Source organism: Numida meleagris, chromosome 8 (assembly GCF_002078875.1).
Source record: "Numida meleagris isolate 19003 breed g44 Domestic line chromosome 8, NumMel1.0, whole genome shotgun sequence".
Taxonomy (NCBI): domain Eukaryota; kingdom Metazoa; phylum Chordata; class Aves; order Galliformes; family Numididae; genus Numida; species Numida meleagris.
Genome location: NC_034416.1, coordinates 15,414,679 through 15,439,305, shown reverse-complemented (window position 1 = coordinate 15,439,305; position 24,627 = coordinate 15,414,679). Strand labels below are relative to the sequence as shown.

Sequence of the window (24,627 nt, the reverse complement as noted above, 5' to 3'; positions counted from 1 at the left end):
TCCCCCAAAAAAGAAATCAGAAAATGAAATAATTTGTTTGGACCTTAACTGACTGAAAATTACAGGAGGAATAACCCACAAAGTATTAGCATTCTACATGGATAGAGCTTCTAAAGTTTCCTAGCATCTCCCTGTGAGACATTTTTTCGGGGGTGGAATACAAAATGCACAGCAATGGCCTACATGGCTACATCTCTTGTGTTCTTCTGTCACGACACAAAGCTCAGCAGTGGGCAATTGGAAGCTTGAGAGCACACCATAGGTCTTGGATATGCAAAGCTACAGGTTAGGAGAGTCAAAGTTATGAGTCTCCACAGCAGCTGAGAGTACTCTAACTCAGAGAAAGTAAATCAAACAAAAAGAGCAAGACATCTCACTACCAGATTAGCCTACAGCAGCCCTGTAAACTCTTCCATGCCCTGAAGGAAAGCTTGCCATAGGCAGACAAGCATAACTCAAGTTCGGTATTGCTGGAAATACTTTCTGCCTCCTTATTAAAAAATTCACACAGTTGGAGGTGAACTAATTGAGGTGGTGGAGACAGTAACACAGAAGGCATTTAAAATGTAATTAAGCCATGATCAGAAAAGGGACACATAAGGGAGACAGCTCTCAAAATAGAGACTCCAGGGAAATACCAGATTCAAGCACAAATGAGAGCAACTGTGCACTGAACCACATTCAAAGACATTTCTATATACAGCTAGAAGAATCTGTGCAAATATCAATTCAAACACTTAGGCTAACCAGAAAAATAAGGAAAAAATAAATTTACAGTTTGAGATAACTTTCATTAGCTTTTCTGCACACCACAGAGAAAGGTGTTCTGACAAGAAAAGGACACTATCCTGCACCTGGGGGATTCTGAATCACACTGGGGATTTGAGAACAAGAAACCCACAGGATCAGTTAAGTGTCATAATTCTTTTCACTTTATTCTATCAAATCATGCTTTAGCTCTGCTTTCTCCTGTTCTGGAAGGACAGCAGCAGCCACTGTTTCACATAGTGAAAAACACAGCTCACACATGTAATTGACTATATTAAGGAGGAGGAAAACAAACAAACAGAAAGAGGAGTTAAAACATGCAATTTATAAGCCTTACAATTATGACCTAACATTTAATAAATATTCCCTTTGTAACAAAATCTGCAGTCTGGAGAGAGTCAAAGTAATGGCCTACAGAATTTAGTTCAAAATTTTCCCTCAGCATAAAGTATTTTACAGAAAAAAAAAATGCAGCAGAAAAAATACAAGCTACTACTCAGCCATGTAATGAATTGTTTTCAGATGAGAAAAGGAAATGCTTAAACATCCTTTTCTACAAAGCCTTCTGTTATCTAACAGTTTTGCATTTAAACAGATCTTAAAGCTTTTTTTCCACTGCTTTCTCCTAATAAATTTGTTTCACACAAGCCTGCTGAGTTCAGAGTCTTCATGAGTAACAGTTTCTCCATAGGGCACGAGTCCCATGTGGGTTTTGCCTTTCTACGCATTATCTACCATTCGGTATTGTCTCATTTTCCTAACAGCTGCTACACCATTTCCCGAGCTGCACCAGCTCATACTGTGCCTGATATTAGCCACAACAGTGACAGAGCAAATAGGAAACAAACAGCACAGCTGAGCAGGATGACTGGCACAGGGTGCAGGCAGTAGATCTAGAAGTGGCTGCAACCGAAAAAAAACCCAACATTTGTTTGTAGGAGCCTTAGTCACGTCTCACTAAAAACATAGCAAGATCCTCTCTGATACTAACCAGATCGAGCTTTTACAAATCAGTCTCACTCTTAAGTCAGTCAACATGTGAAGAACAGAGAATTGAGTTAGATGTTCTTTAATGACAGAGATTTCAGCGCAGATGATGGAAGAAGGAAGTAAAGGCTCGGATGTGGTGGCTCTGAACAGAAGGAAGACACAGTTCGAAGGAAAAAGAACAGGGAATTGTAGTGCTGTAGAGAAGAAAACAAGCACAGTACAAAGACCACTTTTCACCATCTCTCTCTTTTCACCAATCTATCTCTCTGAACCACCTTTTCACAAGCACGTTCAGAAGACTATGTATATCCCTCATTGCTGAAGTGCTTCCTCGTGTCTCTGGTTTATTTCAAGTCAAAATGGGTAATGTATGAACAGTAAGAAGCAAATGAATGGACACCATAACAGAAATTAGAACAGCAAATGAGAAGCAACCCGCTGATGCACTGCTACAGAAAAATTTAAGTTATTGGCCAGAAAACTTCACAAGTCAGTGTTTTCCTGTTTAATACTCTTCTTGCTTAGACTAGTTTGCTGAAATTTAATTCAATCATTAAAGAAAGGAAAGACAATAGCATTTACTTCACTTTTTTTCTGCTTGAAAAGGACTTACTGGCCAATGAAATGTATTTTATACATATAACTCATTTTAAGGGGACCACAAAATAAAAGTGAAATACAAATACTTGCTAGCAACATTATTCTCATTGATAAACTTGACAAATCCATTCCTATAGACAAATTAAAGGCTGAGGTTTTTTTTTTTTTTTTTTTTTTGGTAACTACAATCATTGAGAAAAACTTTAAAATATTGGAATATAATGCCTGAACACTCATTTGATCATAACATGCATTCTAAATCGGAGCATCAAACTACAGTAAAATAACCTTGGCTACTGTTTCTGTCCATTGTGCTGTTACTCCATATTCAGGTTTGGTGTTCCTAAAACTACATGCAGTATATACAGGCAGTTATTTAACCCTTGACCTGTATCTGATACCCCAGATGATGGAGCATCATTAAAGCATAAGGAACCATAAGCTCCCCGCTGCCAGAACAGTGACAGAAATGACTGCTGGTGAGAAGTTTGGTTTGAGTGGAGCTGTTCGAGGATGATGATAATTATCTGTCAAATGAATATTTATTACATGGAGGAATTCAAGGTTGAATAATACTTCACTGCAGAGTGGGAATAATGCTACGGAGAAGCTGGCCAAAGCAGACACGGCTCCCTTTGTACTGAGGTCTAGTGCAGCTGTATGATATACAGATGGGTGCCAGGAATTCGTGAACTGGAGAGACAGCCTGCAATAAGCAGACCTATCCCCTATGTTAGTCTCCAAAGACAAAGCTGAAAATTAGCTAAAATCAGCTTTTATACTCCTGAAGGCATGCTCAGCCTTACTACAACAAATGCATTGTGGCTAATATTTCAAGAAGAAGTGAAGAGCATTGAGGTATCTAATGTCACCCCTTCTTTGACTCCACAATTCCAAATTCTTCTCCTGTCGTAGACCATCTTGTTTATTTAGAGTAACAAAAATTTTCAGAGGCAGCCATTGCAGATGTGCAGCCTGTCGCTGCTGATTTCTTTGCGAGTGGCACAAGCCTCCAGCTAGCTGAGGCAAACACCTGGCAACCGACTCAGAGGAACAATGGCCACCACAGTGGGACCAAAGTATGAGAGCTTAACTTCACTTTTTTTAGTTTAAAAAAAGAAAAAAAGAACAACTGATGTTATCAGAATCAAAAAAGCTAGGAAAAAAATGTCTGTGTGCCAGAAGTCCTTTTTTTTTTTTCATAAACAAAAAATCCCCACAAAGAATATGCAAAGTAGACTCAATTGTTTTGAAGGATCGTTCCTTTCATGACCAAAAATGAGCTGAGCAGCAATTTGGGATAACAGACTTGGTAAGAATCCAAGAGGACGATGAAAGAAAAAAAGAAAACACTGCCTGGATCTTCCGGTTTCTAAGAAGCATCCAGGGAAGCTGTGACAACCCCCTAAACTGCAAAGCAGCAGTACTCAAGTGAGCAGCAATAACTAAAACTGATGATAACAAAAATTGCTACTCAAGTGAGTAGCAATAACTCAATAACTGTGGTGAACATTGTCTTTAAAAATGGTGCACATAATGTATCACCATCTGTATGGTAGCTTTGGTGACACATGGCAAGCAAGTGTAACCTAGTCCACTGACCAGATCTCTTGCCTCTCTGACATCTCTGGGAAGCAAGCCAAACTTTATTACTGCATAGTGTTAGTGAATAGTACCATTAAAGCAATAAAAGTGTAGGAAGGAGCCAAGAGATCCTTTGTAAGAATGCACCAATGAGATCTTTAAACACCTGATCCAGCAAGCAGGATATTAAGATGGACAAATCAGTGATGGTGGAGGCTTTTTTTCTTTTCCCATTTTGTTTTTATCTGCAAGTAGATTTTCAAAGTATAGAATAAAAGCATGTAATTAGAAACATTCTCCTCAAACATCTAAAGTCTACAGATCAATAGCCAACAATTAATTGCAAACATTCCATAATCACTACTACAATATCAGCTAAAACACTACATCTGTAAGCCTAATTCTCACTGGTACTAGAAAGAACTGGATCCCCAGAATCAACAGTTCGATTAAGCCTTTCAGAATCCATGTGCAAACCAAGCCAATCACATACATCCTACAAATATTTCCTTTTCAAAACCAGTAATTTATACATTACTGAAAAAGTACTCTCCAAGGTTTGCACTGACACACGCTACATTACATAATGTAATGTAATTTGCAATATAATTTTTTGTTGCTATAGATAGAAATATTAGTTTCTGTTTGCAGTAGTAAGAATAGCAAAGTCAAAGGACTGATTGCATACAGAATTAGTAGAAAAAACAGACTTTTGTTTTTCATATTTCTATCCACAAGTAGAAATACAAAATTAATTCAATCCTATATCTTCACAGAAGTATTTTACAGAACAGTAGGTGTCTTAATCCAAAGACATAATCATTATACAAAACTACATGACAAATAGTCTCTTAAAAAAAATAAATAGAATGTAAAAATGAATGCAGTAATTTGTTAAGGAGATTAGTCCTTGAGAAAGGAAGTTTTAAAAGATCATTAGTAATTGTAATAATAAAATCTAAGTACAAATCCTCTAGCTAAGTTTAAATGTTGAAGCAATGAAGACTGCACCTCAAAATAATGCAGGTAGAACCTGTACTATGTCACTATACTGCATGCACATCTTTCTGTATTTACACACACATAGGAAGTAAGTAATTTGCAAACTCCCACAGAAGGAGCAATGAGACATTACTGAAAAATTTTAAAACTAATTCAAAACTCAATGTATGTAGGGCAATACGTGACCCCTTCATTTCTACTAGAAATAATAAAGTAAACACAAACTTCGTCAATTTCTTTACTAGGAGGAATTAAAAGTATGTACCAAAACTACATTACAGAAGACCAGATTATCAGTGGTCTGATATGATTTTTATTTAAAATGTTTTTAAATTCTACTGTTCTGAATACAACAGCATACGAAGTTAATTTTTTCTTTTCCTTCGTGCCAAGAGATGATGAAATAAAAAGGTCAAGCTAGCAAACACCATTAATTTCATGCAAGTATTTGAAATGAATTAAAAAAAAAAAGATGCACTCAAATCTAATAAAATGCAAATTTTTAAAACAATACTTGGAGTTTTGATTGGAATTCAAGAATTTTCATCCCTAAGAAAACTGAATGCATCTTTCACAGGCCACAAACACATGTCCGAAGAAAGAAAACTCATTTTTTTTTTTTTCTCTACAACTCTAACAACAAGAGTTACGTACGTTTCCAGTTATAATGGATACTTATCCTTATTATTTATCTCTTTCCAAAGATATTGAAACAAATGGGCAATGTCAGAAGTACAAAGTCCTACAGTTTGCCAGTATAACTACAAGTAAGCTTCTGTTTTTCAGAATCACAAAAAAAAAAACAAAAAAAAAAACCCAACAAACTACTGGTAAATTAAATGAATTAAGAAATTAACATGCGAGCAAATGATCGCTTACTATGTGACCTGAATTTCCATTTCTAGAACCTTTATATATAACACAAAACCAACTTCTTGGCCACATTTTATAAGATTATACTGTTAAGAAAATCTCATGTGAATGATTCTTGCTCTGTAAATTAAAATTAACAGCAACTCAAGATTTTATATGCTCTGAACACCAACCACTTTCGTCGTATTAAAATGTGTGGAATTCGGTGAGTCTTTAGCATTTCTGGCAAATATTCCTCTGCTAACATTGCTGTCCACAGCAAATGTACACAAGGGAAGACAAAGCCATCAACACTGGAGAAGTTCTGGAAAGCTTAAATAAAATTCTCTGATAAATCAGTTTAAGCTGCACTATATTATTTTCTTTCTTAAGTCAATTTTAGATGGTGCTTCTTCATTTGTATAATAAAAGTAACCGTAAATTGTGTCTGAATTAGTGAGAAAGAACATAGTAAATCCAGAGAATAAAGAGTTCTCCATTCAGTGGGAGAATCAAAATAAATTTAAAAATCAGACGAAAATTAAAATAGATTAACCACAGTGAGTTCAAATAAAATAACCGAGTCAACAGAAGTTTTGAAGAACAGTTCATGAATCTTCAGTACATTTTGCTCACTGTTTGTAAGGGATTGGAAGGGACCTCGAAAGATCATCTAGTCCAAAGAGTAGATGAGATGATTATATTAATTTTTCATATTATGGTAGCCTTCTAACAGCACAGGCTAGGCATATTTGCAAGCATGAGGATTCTAGCAGGGCACCTCTACTGCCTGGCTGGTTGTCCAAGAGGCAGTGGCACTTTCGTATGGCTGTATCATGCTTACTTTGTAATTCTTAGGGATGACATCTAGAGGAAAGCGGAATGACCGTGAGCTTCTCTAGGGTTTTAAAGGTGATTCACCGTTCTTTATTATTTTATTTATATTATTTTAATTCTAATCTTATGAAGCATTCCAAAAATTCCAGGAAAAGTGCCTTACTAGTAAAGTACTTTAAAAAATGGTTGAATTATGAAATACATCACTCCCATTTAACTGCTCCACAAGGAAAGCTCGGCAGAGTTTGCAATACACTTCTGCATTAAGAAAGTGCTGACTGAAGGCAGGTACAAAGTATTTTCCACTCACTGGTATGCTCGTAGGCTGATTTTGGCACTTGAGGCTCAAACACAGATTTGCCCCATTTCCAGAGACCATGGCCAGCACAGTATGATTCTGCTTCTCTTTATTTAGCTCACGTATCCTCTACAGCTTTCTATTTAAAACGTGGCAACCAGTCTGGCTCAAATGTTTTTTTCTTGGCATTTCAAAAAACTCTTCTGAAGCTAAATAACTTAATCTGACTAAATTAGCGGCAACACCAAATCAAGCTTTTCACTTACCAGAATAAAAGTCCAAGAGACTAGGACTTCAAAAACAGTCCATTTCTGTGTACAGTATTTAAGATAGTCCTCCTGTTCATATTCTTTCTCAGTGATGTAACAGTTACAGATTCCGGTACTCTGTATCATTATATTCATGCTGAATAAAGCAGAGTTGATCTTTACAAATGCTTTCATTTCTTGACGGTCAGTTTCATTAGTTGTCATGTAAATATTTTAATGTGAATTTGCTGACTTCCTAATCTCTTGCTGATTTTCACACTAACAGTTTATATTTTGGTAAATGACTTTTCTAAGCTCTCGGGTGACAGCTGTAATTGTCAGCACTCCCCGTTTTATTGTGTAACTGGTGCTTACAGTGGAGAAAGAATCAATCTGTTGGTGTTGAACATTACCTTATTCCTTTCAAGCTGTTTTTTCCATCTGAGCTAAAGATGCTTCATCCACTTGCAGAGCATTCCTAATGAACTGCAGTCAGCAGGAAACTGATTTTTGACCAGCTTCCAATACAAGTGTAGCTTTGAAAGGAGAACCTTAGATTTTAAATTACATCCACAATTTATTTCATGTAAATACCTTTAGAATGAAGTTCAGAAGCATTTGAGCCTAGTGCTAAAAACAAAAACTAATTCAAGTTCCAAGCGAGTTAGGATATATCCACCCTACTGCTTAACCAGAAATGTTATGGAATCACTGAGCTACTTCTTGACAGTTCTTTACTTCAGGAGGTACAAAATCTTCTGACAGATACGTAACTGAGAAACCCTAGGAAGAAATGTTATTTAGTTTCAGCACCTGCTCTATAAACAAAGATAAGCAAATCAGATTTCTCATTCCAGAAATTAAGATGATTCTATGTTTCAAGAGTGACATAAAAGACACAGCAAGAGTACATACAATAAAATGCCTTGCAGAACAAGTGCAGAGCTCTTCACTCGATCCCATGTTCTGTAATACTTGTTTAGAGATTTTCTGTGTTTGTTCATCTCTCTGCTTTAACTTATGGCAAATCTTGGATACTTTTAAGCGTTACATGAAGAGGCTCTACTAATACAGCAGGAGCATTCGGAAGATACTCTAGTATCATTTCAGGTTCTGACAAGCAGAACCCCAAGCCAGAATGTAAAATGTATAAGAATTACAGTATCATAGCGTATCCCAAGTTGGAAGGGGTTCACAAGAATCATGGAGTTCAAGTCCTGGCTTCACTCAGGACTGCCCAAACTTCAAACCCTATGTCTGAGAACGTTGTCCAAATGCTCCTTGAATGCCATTAGCTTGGTGCTGTGATCACTGCTCCGGGGAGTCTATTCCATGCCCAAACACCCTCCAGTGAAGAACCTTTTCTTAATACCCAATCTGACCCTCCCCTGACACAGCTCTGTGCTGTTCCCTCAGGCCCTGTCGCTGTCCCCAGAGAGCAGAGCTCAGCGCTGCCCTCCGCTCCCTGTGAGGAGCTGCGGCCTCCGTGAGCCTTCCCTTCAGCCCCCTCTGCTCTGGGCCCAACGGACCCAGTAATCTCAGCTGCTCCTCATATGTCTTGCCCTCCAGACCCTTCACTATCTTTGTAGCCCTCCTTTAGATGCTCTTTAACAGTTTTATGTCCTTTTTATTCTGTGGTGCTCAACTGCACACAGTGCTTGAGGTGAGGCTGCACCACATAGAGCAGGGCAGGACAATCCCCTCCCTTGACCAGGATGTGGTTGGCCCTTTTGGCTAGATAATCATAGAATATCTTTACTTGGAAGCATTCTACAGCCTCTACTATAGATATTCTAGTAGCACTGGGTACAAGTTACTGTAAAGAATGCTTGGTATTTTTTACAGCTACTCTCCCCTCCTGATTTTTATTTCAATGACTGCTGGAATTTTACGCCATGGAAAACTAGTAATTCGGAGAAGAGAATGGAAATTAGGGTTGTCTTCCGTATCTGTACACTGACAAATGGGTTGTTAAGCTTGTGTAATGTTTGGAGAATGCTTTTTTTATTCCTTAGATGAGATTTGTTAGCAGGGGACTGGAAACGTGCTGTGATCCTTCTCTCATTTATTTCCTTTCTCAGTAGTTTTTTTCTGTTTCCCCCTTTGTTAGATATTCATTTTTAAAATAAAAAAGATTACTTATGAGAATTAAGCTATTTCTGATAATACAAGGCACTAAGATGATGGTAAACACTGTAACGTTGGAAGCAACGCTACTGAAATGGTGACAGCAGGTTACAAGGTTTTGTAACATATTTGTGATACCATAAGAGAGTACCCACTCCAGTCTTGTGGGAAAAATCTCTTTGTACATTCAGTTTACTCATGTACTTTGATTTGATGAGAGGAAGGAAAAGTATTCCCTCCATGAGGTTTAAATGAAGCCTCAAAATCCAGTTTTCTCACCGCAGTTATTCCAAGGAGAGAAATTTCCAATTACTTGGCAAATCAAGAAAGACCGTCCCAAGGAGGCCTGAAACTAAGTGCATCTTTTTCCTTCCATGGAGTCTGCTGATACTCCCCATGCAGAAGAGAAGGCTGCAGTCCAGGAAGCTGCAGAGAAGTGCTCATCACACTGTTTTTCTCTGGGAGACAGTAACATTATCATCATTAGCCCGCAATGAGCCAAACAAACACAGCACAGCACAACAGGAATCTGTATTTCTGAGAGAATGCAGTAGGAGGTAACACACTAAAGCTTTAGGAGTGTGGATTCTTTTATTCTGCCTCATACGGAATCTTTTTTCAACAATGTGAAGCTCATAAACACTCAGACCAGATGGCGTAACACAGCAGCACAAGCTGGAGCTTATTAGCTATTGCTTCTGTTCATTATTGTATGGCTCAGAAACCTGAAGGACCTTTAAGCCACACTCTGCTAACAGCTGAGCGAGGGCAATGCAAGGTAGAAACTGTGCATGCCTCTTCATATAGACATCATATCTGGGCTATGTTTGACATTTTTGCTCTGAAGTGTGCAGGTATAAAACATGCTAAAATTAAGTTCACAAAAGATTTTCTGAAATTGGTGGAATAACGTTGTAGATAATATTAAAGTCTAAAAGTTAAATATTTGGCATTTACAAACAAGTGAAAACTGAATCTGATGATACAAAGTACATCAACATTTTTGATACAAGCCCTATTTAATAATTATATTTTACCTAAATAAGTTTTACCAAGGAAAACCTTTCATATTTTCTTCCTTAAGCTATGGAGTTTCAAGGAAAGTACTCACAAAAATAACTGGTTTCTTTTGTAATCAACCTCTTCCTATCTTCCAGATCTTGGTAGTGCTCCATTTCACAATGCTGCAGTCACCTCCCACAGTAACTCAATAAGCAGTTCTGAACAAATTATGCATCTTAAAGGTTCAAAAAAACAAACAAACAAAAAAAAACCCCAAACCCTCTGCATTATCTCCACAGTTTTCATCATAAAGAAAACATGGGAGCAGGATAAGTAAACAATGACCCAAAGAGTTCAAAACTAACTCACTTCTAGAAGCATGCATAGCAATGGTTCTTCAGAGACACTTTTCACCATACAATTTTCCTTTCTTTTTCAAAACTACCCATCTCCCCTCCAGATGCAAACTTAAAAAAAAATGCATTTTTCTGTGTCTTGTCCACACATTAATAACTTTTATAACTCTCTTTATTTTGATAGAGTTTATTCCAAAAATAATGCTGGCAAGAGCTATATTGAACTGCTCTACCACACTGCATTGAGCACCAGCTTAGCACTGACAATACTTGGCCACTATCTTCTCAGTATCAATCAGAGTTCAGAGATGCACCCTTGATAAAATATTTTCCCTTCATAAACCGATCTTCCTGGATGTTTCAAAGCACAGAAGTCCTAAATTCACATGGGTGAGACACAGCATTCCAGTTTTCAACAAAGTTATCCCAAATTACACAAGCTGTAGACATGACTGTCAAATAATCATCAGTTCTAAATCTCTATTAGAAATGATGAATTTCTCAGCCATTCTTTTGGCATCCATCTCCACTGGGAGAGCTCCCAAGATCATGAACTTATGCTAAGCTTGAGCATTATTCTAATGTTTCGTAGAAAGAAAAAAAGCCAATAAAATTTGGCTTCTTTACCCTCATATGTTATTTAAAAATTAAGTAGGTGAAGCAAAGAACACATGGTATCTGCAGCCCAAATTTGATTCTCTGTTGCTCTACTACATATACAAAACAGATCTCCTGGCCCAAATGGATTTGCGTAATTTTTGAATCAGAGAATAATACAGCTATTACGTAAAAAGCTTTTGCTGTTTTGCAGATGACAAAATACCACGACATTTTCTTGACAGAACAATTTTCCACCAGACCGTGTCAACATACCTTATATTTATGTCTCTAATGATAGATGAAAGTGTTTTGGACTGGTCATATGAAGGTAAGAGTTGCATGTGTTCAAATCTTCCTTCCTGGTAAGATTATATTTGCTGAAACGTAAAGCGCAACAGAACAGCCCCCCAGTTCCTGCACTACACGTACATTTTTTCTTTTCCAGGGAAAGTAAGTGCTATTGAGTGCCAGAACATGTCTGTTGCCCACATATCCACAGCAGAGCTGCAATGCTAAGAAGTGTAAGAATGGGGATCTGATGGAAACAGCAGTGAGCTAAAACAATGGAGTTTGCTGAAGGAAGATGTTAGCAATAGCTGAATCTATTTATGTCTTATTCCTTAAGACAATTTTATATATCTTCTTTAAAGCAGCTGCCAGTCTTTAGCTCTTGTCCTCCTTATAGGGCTAAAAGCAGAAAATGACAGCTTTTTTTGTGGAGCACTCCAAAATCTTGTTTTCCAGAATACTAGTAATGCTGATTTTTTTCCACGCATTTACCAGAAAAGTTTTCCTGTTGGATCCTCTTCCAAGGAATAACTCCAGTTTGCCTTGCCTACAATGCAGGTCTACGTATCTGTCTTGCCAGGAAATACACATTTGCCTAACTGCTGTACACTCATTTTGTTAATGATCAATACACTTCATCATGCCAGTGACTCAACTCCAGATGCTTAACCTATCAGAGACTCATTCCTCTCAACTAGTGTTTTCTACAAATCTATAATTAGCCTAAAAGCAATAAAGCTTCTTTTGTAGAGCCAATATTTGTGGAATACAACTTCCTTCATATCTGCTTTGGTGGAAACAGAAAAAGCTGTGGAAGAAAACAAAGTTTTAATGATGTAAATGTGTCATAAATAAGCTAGAAGTGAAAATGTGTATGGTACATTTGTGAGATCTTATTTCCTCACAGCCAGGTCCATCAATGAGTTTCCAAGCAAGAAAACATTTCTGATGCCTTCTGCCAATTCTACCCCAGCTCGTTCAAGTACAAAACACTGTGTTTACCAATTCTTCCAAGAATTAATTTACTATGTTTGCCAGTATCCACAAGCTCTATATGATACTGGGTCTGCCAGGAATTCATAACATCTTCTTGCCAGGATGAGATATTGTAGATTTACATATCTTCAGATAAACAGGAGTTTGAACACTCCAGTGATTAAAAAAATGCATTTTAAGATGCACTCATCATACAACTAGCACTGACTTTTCAGGAGCGAATGACGCTGTCAGCAGGTTTTTCTATCTGTTTGCAATGAGTTGTTAGGTGAGCAAACCATAGCTGAGCTTACAACATTCTGTGGCATCATTTGTTAAATCTAAATTGTCAGATAACTAAAAGATTTTGAAACAAATAACTCCAGAAATGCAACTGATCTCGCACTGCACTCTCCAAGAGGGGCATAAGTACTAGACCTCAGGAAGACCATCTAGAAAACGTTACTTAAATGACAGTCTCTCAGTAGATTAATTCCATATTTACTGTAGAGTTTCCTTCATATTCCCATCTATTAAACTTGTGAAAATTGACCAAGAAATCAATTCTCTTTGAAGAATAAGATTTGAAATAAAATTTCAGGAAATGCAAGGAATGCAAGAATAACACAAAAGTTAAGTATTTTGCATTTGGGTGTTGTTTTCAATGTGTAAAACCAAAAAATCATCATTTCCAATATCACATGAGTTTTCAAACAAATTTTTGACATAAAAAGACGCTTGCAAAAATATTGGCAGTGCTATTCAATAGTGTAGGATATAATTGAGACCTCTGATAATATCTTGAGCCATGTAGAGTTATGGTTTATACAGATTGCCTATATATGCAAACACAAATATCCACACATAATCAATTCACATAATCTCAGATTTCAAAGCTTTCCACAGAAACAAATCCAGAATATTGAAAGTAATAATGAAATAGTCAAACTGCCCATATAGAAAAAAACAAAAATAAAACTTCAAGAAATTGCTGAGATACATCGATATTCTGAGATACGAATCACATATATAATGTTCTGGTGTACATTAATGGAGACAGAAATTCTTCCAGTTTCCATACACATCTGAATGATTCTTTTCACAAAACAAGATCAATACGAATATATACGTCTATATTTGTTCTTGTTATAAGCTCCTCTGCGCTATTATTTTATTATGAAATTATGTTCTTCTCACATTCCATCATTAGAATTCACATTTGACTGCTGTCTCACCCTTCATCATTATCACTTTATTCGTGACTGTTACTATGCGCCTGTTTTCTCAACTATTCTCACACCTTTCACGCATGAAGTTCATGGATTTTACCCTCATTTTGCAATTCATTAGTTCATCACCTACTGGGTACTATTTCAATTGCAGCTAGTGGCTAGAGAAGAATACCTGGCTATGTAACTATGGAGATCTCTTTAGCTTTAAAATTTAGAATTTTTTCAGTCTTAAGTAATTCTTCAGTCATTAGCAATCTTAAGCTATTGCACGGTACAGCTTTCTCCCCGCAGAACAATCTCTTTTGGAAAGGGGCACTATGGCTTTCTCTTGTTTTGTTTTTTAAATTCCAAAGATGCGCCAAACATGAGAAAAACTTTGTTAAAGATTCTGAGAAGGAATTTTAGAAAAGGATGCATTCCACACACAGTTGAATGGATTCATGCCAAATTCACAGTACAAAATGGAACCTGCTGTTTTTCTAGCACTGACTGAGCAAATACCAAGGTTCACCAAGAACTCAGAGGACCCACACCATGAAGCCTGGTTGCCCTTTTGGAAACAGTACAATACTGCAATCAATCTCTGGTTGAAGTCTAAATATTTACACTCAGCTTTATAACCCTTTTTTTTTTTTTTTTTTTTTTACTCTTGTCTGAATTTTGAACTCAATCAGCTGAGGTGCCCCAAGGTAAGCAAGTGTTTGTGTGCTTCCCTACACACTGACAAACTACCACTAGGCTCAACAGCTTTCCTGCAAACATGAACATTGAACCACGTACTGCAGTTTGAAGCAGTACAAATCTGCACTGCTTCTAAGAAGAAAAATACAAAGGCTCGTAAAATCTGCAAATTCATATGGCATCTCCCAAAAATTAATTTGCCCGGAAAAATCTTCTGGCATGTATTTCCAATAAAATCATTTTACAGCATGAGTGTAAAATACTTGCTGACATGCTAAAGCATCAATCTGATTCTTAACACACCAGTCCTGAATAAGTGAGGTAGGTTCATGCCTGACAACTTCTTGCAGTAATGCACACTAATATGACTTTCTCCAAAATTATTAACATGACTGCTTTCAGAGGCACTGTTCTGGAAGAATAAATTTAGCACATGACACAGACTGGTTCCCTATGCCTACAGCTCAGTGATTAAAAACTTCATGCATTTGTCTAGGCCATCAACACTACAGCTAACACAGGCCCCAGTAGCAGTAAACTGCGGACAAGGAGCTCTTCAGAGGCCTGGCCAATGCAGAGGTTATGCTTTCAGTGCTCCAATCATCACGAATGAGGTAGCTGCTTTAAAGAGGTCTACAAGTACATTTACATTATCTCCAGCCACAGCAATATAGACATATTAACCAAGCTCTCCTAACGGGAGTGCAAGATCAAGTAATTTATCACAAGTCAAACATGTTGGTGAAGTTTTCTGTAGTACATTTTGTTAAGATTTGTACTTTTCGTCTTCCCCAGTACTGGAGAGAACATATGCACATGTATAGAGGCTATCTCTGGCAGCTAGCTAATTATTCTCCCATGAATTACAGGTACTTTCAGACAACACCAGTACTATAAAAGCAACTTATCTGTAGTAAAAGTTAGATGACTATATGAACTATGTAGCTCAGCTATTCTAATTTTTACATTAATTTACACATCACAGAGGAGACAATTCTTACATCTTCAAAAGCATATTCCTGATTTTCTTGTAAAAAAATGAAAATTATTTTAATACATAGAAAACTAGGGGAAGCTTTTGCTGAGTGAGGGGTGGAAGGTTGTTTTATTTTTCTTTAAAGTGAGTACAGAAGTTTTTAGCTGAGAAACAGTGGGCACACGATAATGGATCAATTTAACCTCTTCCTTGATGAGCAGGAAGGGACTCCTCACAGAGAACTTTTCTTTTACTTTAAGGGCAGAGGCCCTCTCTGCTTCTGATAAGTACTCTAATTCCTAAAAATACTCTTCTTGCCCCGCCACCCTGCTTAAATTTGTGATGGAGCTAAAGGCAAGAGATAAGCCACCTGTCTGTATGAAATGCATTAAATGCAGCATGCAGGTTACCAGGAGAAGCAGTCCATTGGGGAATGCTGCAGTAAGTGCAGCACATTTCCTTCCATTTTATCTCAATTTTCATCCTTTATCTGCATCCAAATAGTAGCTTTTCCTAACCTTGTCTGCAGCATCATAAGCTCTCAAATATTTCTCCTAGACTTCCGTGCATGTCAAGCAAAAGGCCAAAGAAAAAAACCACCCCCAAACATCCAAAAAACAACCCCAAAACAAAATACTAAGCCACTGGATAATCATTTTCAATTTTTAAATACTTTGTTATTTATAACATTACAAATTTGTTAAGACTATGGTAGCATTTGAATTCATTGTAGATATAAGCAGAGACAACCCACAAAATCAAGCTGATTTTCTTTTTCCCAAAATCCACACAACCCATGTAAATGTAGTAACTCGTTAGCCACTCAATGTTACTGAGAAGAGTAGCCACTGCTAAGGAAAATTTTGTCAATCAGGTGGTGGTCTCCAGAATGCCACTAAGTCCACACTGCTAGAATAATAACACTTAAAAAAAAAAAAAATCCAGTATTTCCAATACAATGATACAGTAAAAAAAAACAAACAGTAAAAAGTGGGTTATTGATACACATCTTTGTAAACAAAATGCCTGCTTGACTGCTAACATCATGATACTATCTCATAGTGAGTAATCAAAATGTAATTTTTGTAATTAATAGATAAAATAAGCTATTTACCTTGTGTGGATTGGTCAATGTTTTTTCTTTTTCTGCTTTGACTGTTGTAGTTAAGTCTTAGCTCTTGGCTATATTCATTCAGAGTTTCTCTTGAGTCATAAGATTGCCTTTGCTTTCTGCCATCTTCACTTTCATCCGAAGAACTTGTGTAAGTTAGATCCACTTCATGTTTAACTTTTGACAGTGGCTGGTAGGGTTTGCAGTCCATCTGCTCCATCTCTGAATAGGCTCAAAATCATGAAAACAAGCAATTGGAATTCCTTAAGGAAATAGTCCTGGGGAAAAAAAACACAAATAATAATCCCACTGAGACATCACATTAGCTCTCAAAAGTCCATTTTTATTTTTAGCCAATATAAAACAATTGAACTGTATTTGAATCACTACGATTCAGGAGCAAATTTGAGTATGTCTTATTTTGCTGTTTTATTTTTAAAAATGGTATTAAAATAACAGTAACTTAAAGTACAAGCCCACTACACAAAGCAAAAAACATACCTTATACACAGAATACGCTACCTATTTTGCATTAAAGATAGGATGAAACAGTTACTCCTTCTCTAAAGAAATATTCATGTACATTTATTCTTAGTTAAAATAAGATCTTAGTTTATTTTAAAATAAGCCTAGAAACCAGAAAGTTCATTGTTTTGAAGTATTATCCTGTAAATAAAATTACATTTAATGAAGAATAACAGACTTCCCACTTTAGATCAGGCTTATTAAAAACAAGAATACGTCCCTGTGTTACTCAACAAGAGCATATAGTGGTTCAGAAAGAGGACATTTTCCTTTCAGATTGCGTGGGCATCTCAAGAGGAAGCTTCCAACCTGCAGCACAACCCCTTTTATCCTTCTAAACTCTTCTAAACTATCCTGTCTAAACTGTTACTGACATGGAGGCCTTGCTGATCTGCAACAAAACCTTCAGAACTGCAACTTGCAGTTCGGGATGTCATCAAAATGATGTTCAAATCCAGTATCATTAAAATCAAGTGGGCTGCAGTTGTACAATCCTGCAACTTGTACAACCCTGCTTTCATGAAGCTGTTTCCATCATGCATTTTAATGCAAACTGTGATGAAATAACAGGAATGGATGTTTCTCAGAAGCATGTTTCTCAGGCAGTAAACTCTGAGAAAGTAAGTTTGCAATTTTATTTTTCAAAGACTATTTGCCTAAATAATTTACTGCTATTTACCAACATTTCCTAAAGAAATACTCATTTTCTGAGTTGCTTTAATACTCTAATCTATGATAGAAGAACTCAAAGGTGCCATGACTCAGAGGCATGAGGGTGGCTTAGAAGATTACCTGATGGTATGGGGAGGCTTTTCCCTATAACTGACCATCTCTATAGAGCCTCCCCATACAGCCTATCTGACAGAGCAAATGGAAATGATGCTATAGAAATCAGGGAAAAATGGGGAGAAACTAAGGGCCTCTGCTAAGAAGGTGCAGCAGATGACAGAAATTGTGCCGTGAAGACAGCAACCATGTGAAGCCTCAGACACACACAGTGCATCCCTCTTTCAGAAGCGTAAAACCTCCGACCTGACATACTTAGCTCCTTAGTGGAGTTTTAAAGCACACTGGTGTAAAATAATAACAATAACAGAAAGAAAAACTCATGCATTTCTGTGCACACCTTTTGCTCTCCAGGTAGAATCACAGAATTGTAGGGGTTGGAAAGGACCTTTGGAAATCACCCAGTCCAACCCCCCAAAGCAATTCCCTACAGCAGGCTGCACAGGGAAGCTTCCAGGCCGGTTTTGAGCATCTCCAGAGAAGGACACTCCACAGCCTCTCTGTGCAGCTTGTTCCAGTGCTCTGAATGTTTTAGGAATGATTAAAACTCACAACCAACCTACAAGTACCCCAACCACATTTCCTCATCCTCTGGGACCCCCTGCAGGCCCACAGGGTCACACCTCCACCTACAGGGTGCCGAGGCCTGGCCCATGTGTGCAGGCCGCAGTGCAGCCTTCCACAGCGCAAGGCCATGCCAATCCAGGGCCGGGTCTAACCCCGGCTTGCTGCAACGTGCCAAGGGCTGTGCTTGGGCTTCATTTTTTTTTTTTTTTTTTCCTTGGGGCATGAACATTCCATAAAGGCATGGCTACCTAGCCCAATATGAAAGAAGGTGATAAATCATTTGCAAGATCTGGAAAAAAAAGCATCATAAATTTTGTCAACACAAAACTCTTTTACAAGTCAGGAACATACAGTAATGTTGAGACCACTTCTTCACACTTTTCCACAGCAAAATTCACTTACATTTTGCAAACGATGGTTTGTTATGATAACTTGAATTTAAACACCAGCAATCAAATACTTGACCTTCTATCATACTTTGTTTGGAAAAAGACAACGCAATATACAACCAAAATACTGGAGTAAGTCAGGAGTTTAAAGAATACTGCCTGGATATTGACACAGGTTTCTTCAAATAACTGGCCTTCAAGTAACTAAACAAAACACCCAGCTGATCAATATCCAGCTGACCTTGTCAGCAAAATAATAAAGTCTCATAAAAGCTTACAGTTCCTCCAAGTGACCTTTGTATGAGTGTCTTAATGCTCTCCTTCTCATGGAGCACTTTTTTGATCTTTTCATTAGTGTTCTGTCATTGAAAGGTTTAACAAAATATCTAACAAAATGAAAACTTCATAAAGATAAATCAATATGTTATATCTAATATATAAATTATATAAAGATTATTTTCATGTAGGCAATGAAATGCATATACTACTCAACCAAACTTTCAAATAGATATCGCACATAGTTTACAATTGGCTTTCTAGAAGAACATACAACTAATTTAAATTCCCAATGAGACATCGTTTTGCAAATCCCCCAAGCCTCACAAAGCTCTGTTTGAAGGCAAAACATCAAATTAAGTCATGGAACTAACAAAGATATCTATACAGATTGATATTTTTAATTTATGTTTTATGCAACTTTTAAAATACATATTGTGCAAGTGTTTAGAAACTATTTTCACATGCCACTTGCACCAAAACCCTCTTATATTGACTACCCACCTTCATATTCTGCTTAGACGAAGATCCAACTTACTCTGAAACACAACAACGTCAGGGCAACTGTAGCCTACAGGAAGGCCTGTGATGAGGGTGTGTGCACATACTTATCAATATGTGTTTTATAACCAAGCTCACTGTGCGAGTTTTACTGCATAGAAGCCCTGTGCTCAAATACAGCAATGCCACAGAGATCACATTAATTTAATAGCGCTTTGCAAAAAATCCTATCGGGGTGCTCATTTCATAAGAAGATTTCCACGCTATCTACCACCAACCCTGTCAGATCCCCAGTGGCACATCCAGCTAGCTATCAGTAAATCCAGAGTTATTTGGAGAGGTTAGGATATGGATAATGCAGATGAAAAGGGTCTTCCATAAGTATGTAAGAGTAAGGACATGAAGCACTGGGACCTTTTTGGCCTCAGCTGATAAACTAATAAAATAAGAACTTCTCTGGGAAATGTTGGATCCTCAGATCCAAACTACATAGAATAAAAATGCAATGGCAGTTACGATGCTAAAACATAAGCAAGGAATATTCATTGTTTGCAATATGAATTCAGAAGACTGCTTTCAGTAATTCCTTTTTTCAGTCTCAGTGGGTCGTTCTATCAATTACGACCACCAAATGCACATTTGCTCAATTCCCTCATTCATTCATATGCCTTCAACATACACCCTTATCTGAAAGTTAGCATTTGCTTATTACATCTTCAGACATCTGATTTCTGAATAGGAATGACTAAGCAGGAATTGAATCTCTGGGTAGCTGAAGGCAGAAGTGATAGCATTGTTATTCTGCAAATCTATTCTGAAATACAAAACTGTAAAATGCAAATGGCAAACCAAAAGCAAACACGATTTAAATCTTTGAGACACGCAATACCTAGAAGAAAACATCAACAGCAAAGGAAAACAATCTTATGACCTTGTGCAGACCAACAAAACCATACCCCTTAAATATTTAAGTATCAAAACCTAAGGAAGTCCCTTCATCCTTTTAAGTTCTACATTTTACAGAACAGTTAAACTCACTGAGAAAGATAACAGCTAAAACAGCTGAACAGCCGTATACTAGGAACAAACTAGTTCCTAGATGGCACATAAAATCAGACAGCAATATGAACTTATGGAAAGTCTGTTTAGTTTTGCAGGATAGAAGCAGTTAACGCCTTCCTCTGGAAGGAAAAAAAAGTCATACAATAACCAAGAGTAATTGAAGCTATCCCTAAAAGACTGAAGAAAGAAGACTGCAAAGAATTTGAAAAATAAACAAACCAAGAAGTAACCTAAATTTACATGAACATTTTTAGTGGTTTATAAAATTGAAGCACATCAGAAGATGTTGGAAGATGGTATAACAGCATGTGAATCACTGAATACATTGTGGCCAGCGTTTCTCAGTGTATAAGATTCTGAAATATTGACACACTGCACAATTCCTGCCTTAGAGTGGACTACATAGTAAATCAGAGGTATATGCAAAATGCAGCTGTCAGGAACATGCCACAGGTTTATCACACTCCCTAGCAGGTGCAAGGTTTTAACCTGTTGGTGAATTACATTTCTCCATACATTTATATTTTGTGATAGACAGAAGAGGGATAAGTTTCATTTCCATATTTACTAGTCTTCACTTAACATTGGTCAAAGCATAATTTAATTTTAGTTAGCAAAATAATTAAAGATGTTCTCCCTCTTATCCACAGTTTCAGAGAGAAACCACTACAGAATAAAACTGTAAATAAAGAAAGTCAAACTGTTGCAGAGTGACAAGACTGACAGTGAGCTGGAAAACATACATTATGTCAGCTGCTCAAATGTGATACCCAATTCTTGGCCAACATGCACCCTGCACTTTCCTTGAAGAATGGCTACTAACAGCAAAATCACACAAATCCCTAATGCTTTCTTTTGGATGCCAGTCATCTGAGGTTTGTGAGCACAGGCGTTCAAGCACAAAAGATCAGTCCCTAATTCTGGTGGATGATGTACATCCATGATTCAGGGAAACACATCCTGGACAGGCTCAGAATATTCTCTGGAGCACAGATCTTTCTGGAAAACTGTACTTTAGGTAATACAATTGCAGGTTATATTGCAGGATAACTAACATACACTTTAAATTTCAGATCAAGAAAACATCCTGAAAAATGCCTCAAAGTACTGCAGCATCTCAAAGCTTCATCTGGGTGCGCTGCTAATGGGAAGGAAGCCTGTTCTTAAGTAAAACTAACCAAGTGCTTGACACTTACTGATCTAGCACAGAACCCAGGAACATCACCTGATTCCTAACTGTAAAACCGGGATGATACAAGGAAGTGCGGCCTGTGTAAGAGCGTAGGCTGAGCTTATGGCATCAATATTTCAAAATAAATCCCTCAGAATTCATTTATTACTCCAGGGAGGATGTACGATCAAGGTTGTGTTTTCATACTAAAAGACATTTTAAAATTAGAATGGAATAGATGAAAGGGTCATTCCCCTTCACATTCAACTGTGCTTGGGACCACGAAGCTTCCTAACATTGCAGAGAATGCTTCCAACACCCACTAGACACTTGTTTGTATTAAATGTATCTGGATGTAACATTAAAATTATTTTCAATGGAAGTTCATGTTGCTCTCCCCTGCAATAATGGAGACAAAAAAAAAATCTGCCTCCTCTTAGTAACTAAGTTTGTCTATGAAAGTATAGATTAATTTTGGAACTCTTCTGAGCAGAAGATGTTTAAAAATTGTATTTATATATATACATGAAGGCTGCTCTGAAAGTCCTATCTTATTACATTGGCCCATGATGTCAAAGGTGGATGTTGGTAGCATGGCAGCACAGATTGAAACTTCACGCCAGTATTATCACATGTAGTTGCCGTGTGACAGATGGCAGCAGAGGGGCACTCTGACAGAATGGCACCTGACGTGGAAGTGTGTACAAAGCAAAGGGGTGGAACTGAATTCCTCCACGCTGAAAAAATGGCATTCACTGACATTCACCAGTGCTTACCGAACATCTGTGGACATCAAACAGTGGATGTGAACACAGAGAGGCAGTGGGTGGTGCACTGCAACAGTGGTGACAGTGACAGCGGGGCACCTTCACTCGTGTAGATTTTTGAGAGCAGCATGCAGGCTTTGGTTCACTGCTGGCCAAAATGCACAGCTATGTTGAAAAACAGTGTTTTGTAGCTGAGAATTTGTTATCTTGAATAGTGTTATTGTGCTCTACCTGTTGTAGTTTCCGTGGAAATAAATAATAGAAGGCATTATTTTCAGAGCAACCTACGTATTTAGTGTGTGAGTGCCATCATTTATCTAACAATAGAATACGATAAAGTAAGATGCACATGTACTTATGTACATGCCTGTAGGAATAAGGGGATCTTCACCTAGTAAGCAAGTATTGTCCTCTGTAACACACTGTTTTAAAATAGACTGACATGGAAGAAGTATTGTACTAGAAAATTGAATTGTGCTTTCACTATTTGTTGATAATGCAGATTGTACGGTCATCAAATTGAGATAATTACTGCTATGTCCCTTTTCCAACTGCGTGCCTAATTAAGACAACCCAGTAATCCCTAATTAGCAACAACATAATTTTTAAGACCCAATTTAGTAGCTAAGAGATTACAAAAAATGAAAATAACATGTTCGATGCGGGTATTATTAATTTCTTGAGATACCAATTTAATTTTTTTTAATACAATAAGGTTAGCACATGAGAACAATTCACAACACATCAATACCGTGGAACATCTAAGAATGCAACTTAAGTATTACACTGTTCGATACTAGGACACATTGGCAGTGGCGTTTGAAACATTCAGTTGAGAATTTTGTCTCCATTTCCATTTTTCCTGTTTTTAATTAGAATAAGGAAAGAATTCTTCATTGAAAAAATGAGAGTTTTTCACCGGAGCACTTATGGATGTATCAAAGCACAAAAATAAGTTTAAGTATCATTCTTCTTGATAAAACAAAAGCTTTGATCAGTCGACATCACAGTGAACAAAGGCACAAAAAGGGAGGTTGTTTCTTTCTGGCACTGTACTTGTGCTTTCATTCTACTCTCTATGAAAGACCCCACGAGACATCACAGAACATCTCAGCGGGCCTCAGCAATTTTCTTTTCCACTTGCAAAACCAAAAAACCCTACCAAAGAAACATCTCTGAAACAAAACCCTAAAGCTCCCAGCTGAGTATTGCCAATGAGACATGGTATCTTAAATATTATCATAATCTCTCATCCTGTCTACTGCTCAGCTTTGCTGTGGCTTGTTTATATTTCAATTAAAGTTTTGCAAAAAAGGAACTACTGCTTCATTATTTTTGCTGTATTACAACTTCAAGGATTTCTGAAGCAGCACTGATTTCAGTGTCAGGTTAGTTTTCAGTATAGCCTAAAATGACCGAGCACTTAGGCCAGGCATGTAATCTACACTTTCCTGTCTTGCAAGATTACAAATATCCAAATTAATCTGCACAGCAGCTGCGTGAGAAGAACTTCCACTTGCGAAGCCAGCTCAATTGACTACACGTAGAAAACAAACTTTTCACTCTTTTCCTACACGCTTGGTTTTCTTAACTTTTTCTCTTCTAATTCTAGAAAGAAATGCCATCAATTATTATGCAGTTTTGACATCACCTAAGTTAAAACTTAAAAAGCTTTTCAGGCATTTGATGTACTTTTTTTTTTTTTTTTTTTTGCAAGAAGACCTGCGTACTGCCTTGACCACGCGACCAACATCTGCATCGCCTCCATTTGAAGTATCACTCAGGTTGCTACTCACATGCCTGACACCATCACGCCTGAGAACTCATCTTACTGTTCCTTTTCTTCTTGCTTTGATGTCTGCCAAAGTATTCGGTGTCTTCAAGTGCCATTGTTCTGACAAGCAGACCCTCCCGATGGACTTGTACTGTATAGTGCGGCTCCCAGAAGTGCTATTATTTGAGCTGGTGTCAGATTGATTTTCCTTCTCTTCATGATAATGCTATGATCTTGTGGGATTGAAATTACTGCTGATTTATGCCTTGATGTAACCCCTCG

At 37.4% G+C, this 24,627-nt stretch overlaps 1 protein-coding gene across 2 annotated transcripts in view; it reads right to left on the bottom strand.

Moving 5' to 3' along the window:
• The window catches only part of TENM1 (teneurin transmembrane protein 1), a 299,751-nt gene that overhangs the window by 217,806 nt on the left and 57,318 nt on the right, over nucleotides 1-24,627 (bottom strand). The window contains exon 2 of one of the 2 annotated variants that reach the window (XM_021406358.1): nucleotides 16,531-16,805. In XM_021406358.1, the coding sequence (XP_021262033.1) occupies nucleotides 16,531-16,747 (217 nt within the window). In that variant the 5' untranslated portion in view covers nucleotides 16,748-16,805. Of the gene's footprint in view, nucleotides 1-7,197; nucleotides 7,285-16,530; nucleotides 16,806-24,627 lie in introns of those variants that run through there. The other variant, XM_021406359.1, reaches the window with a different exon arrangement.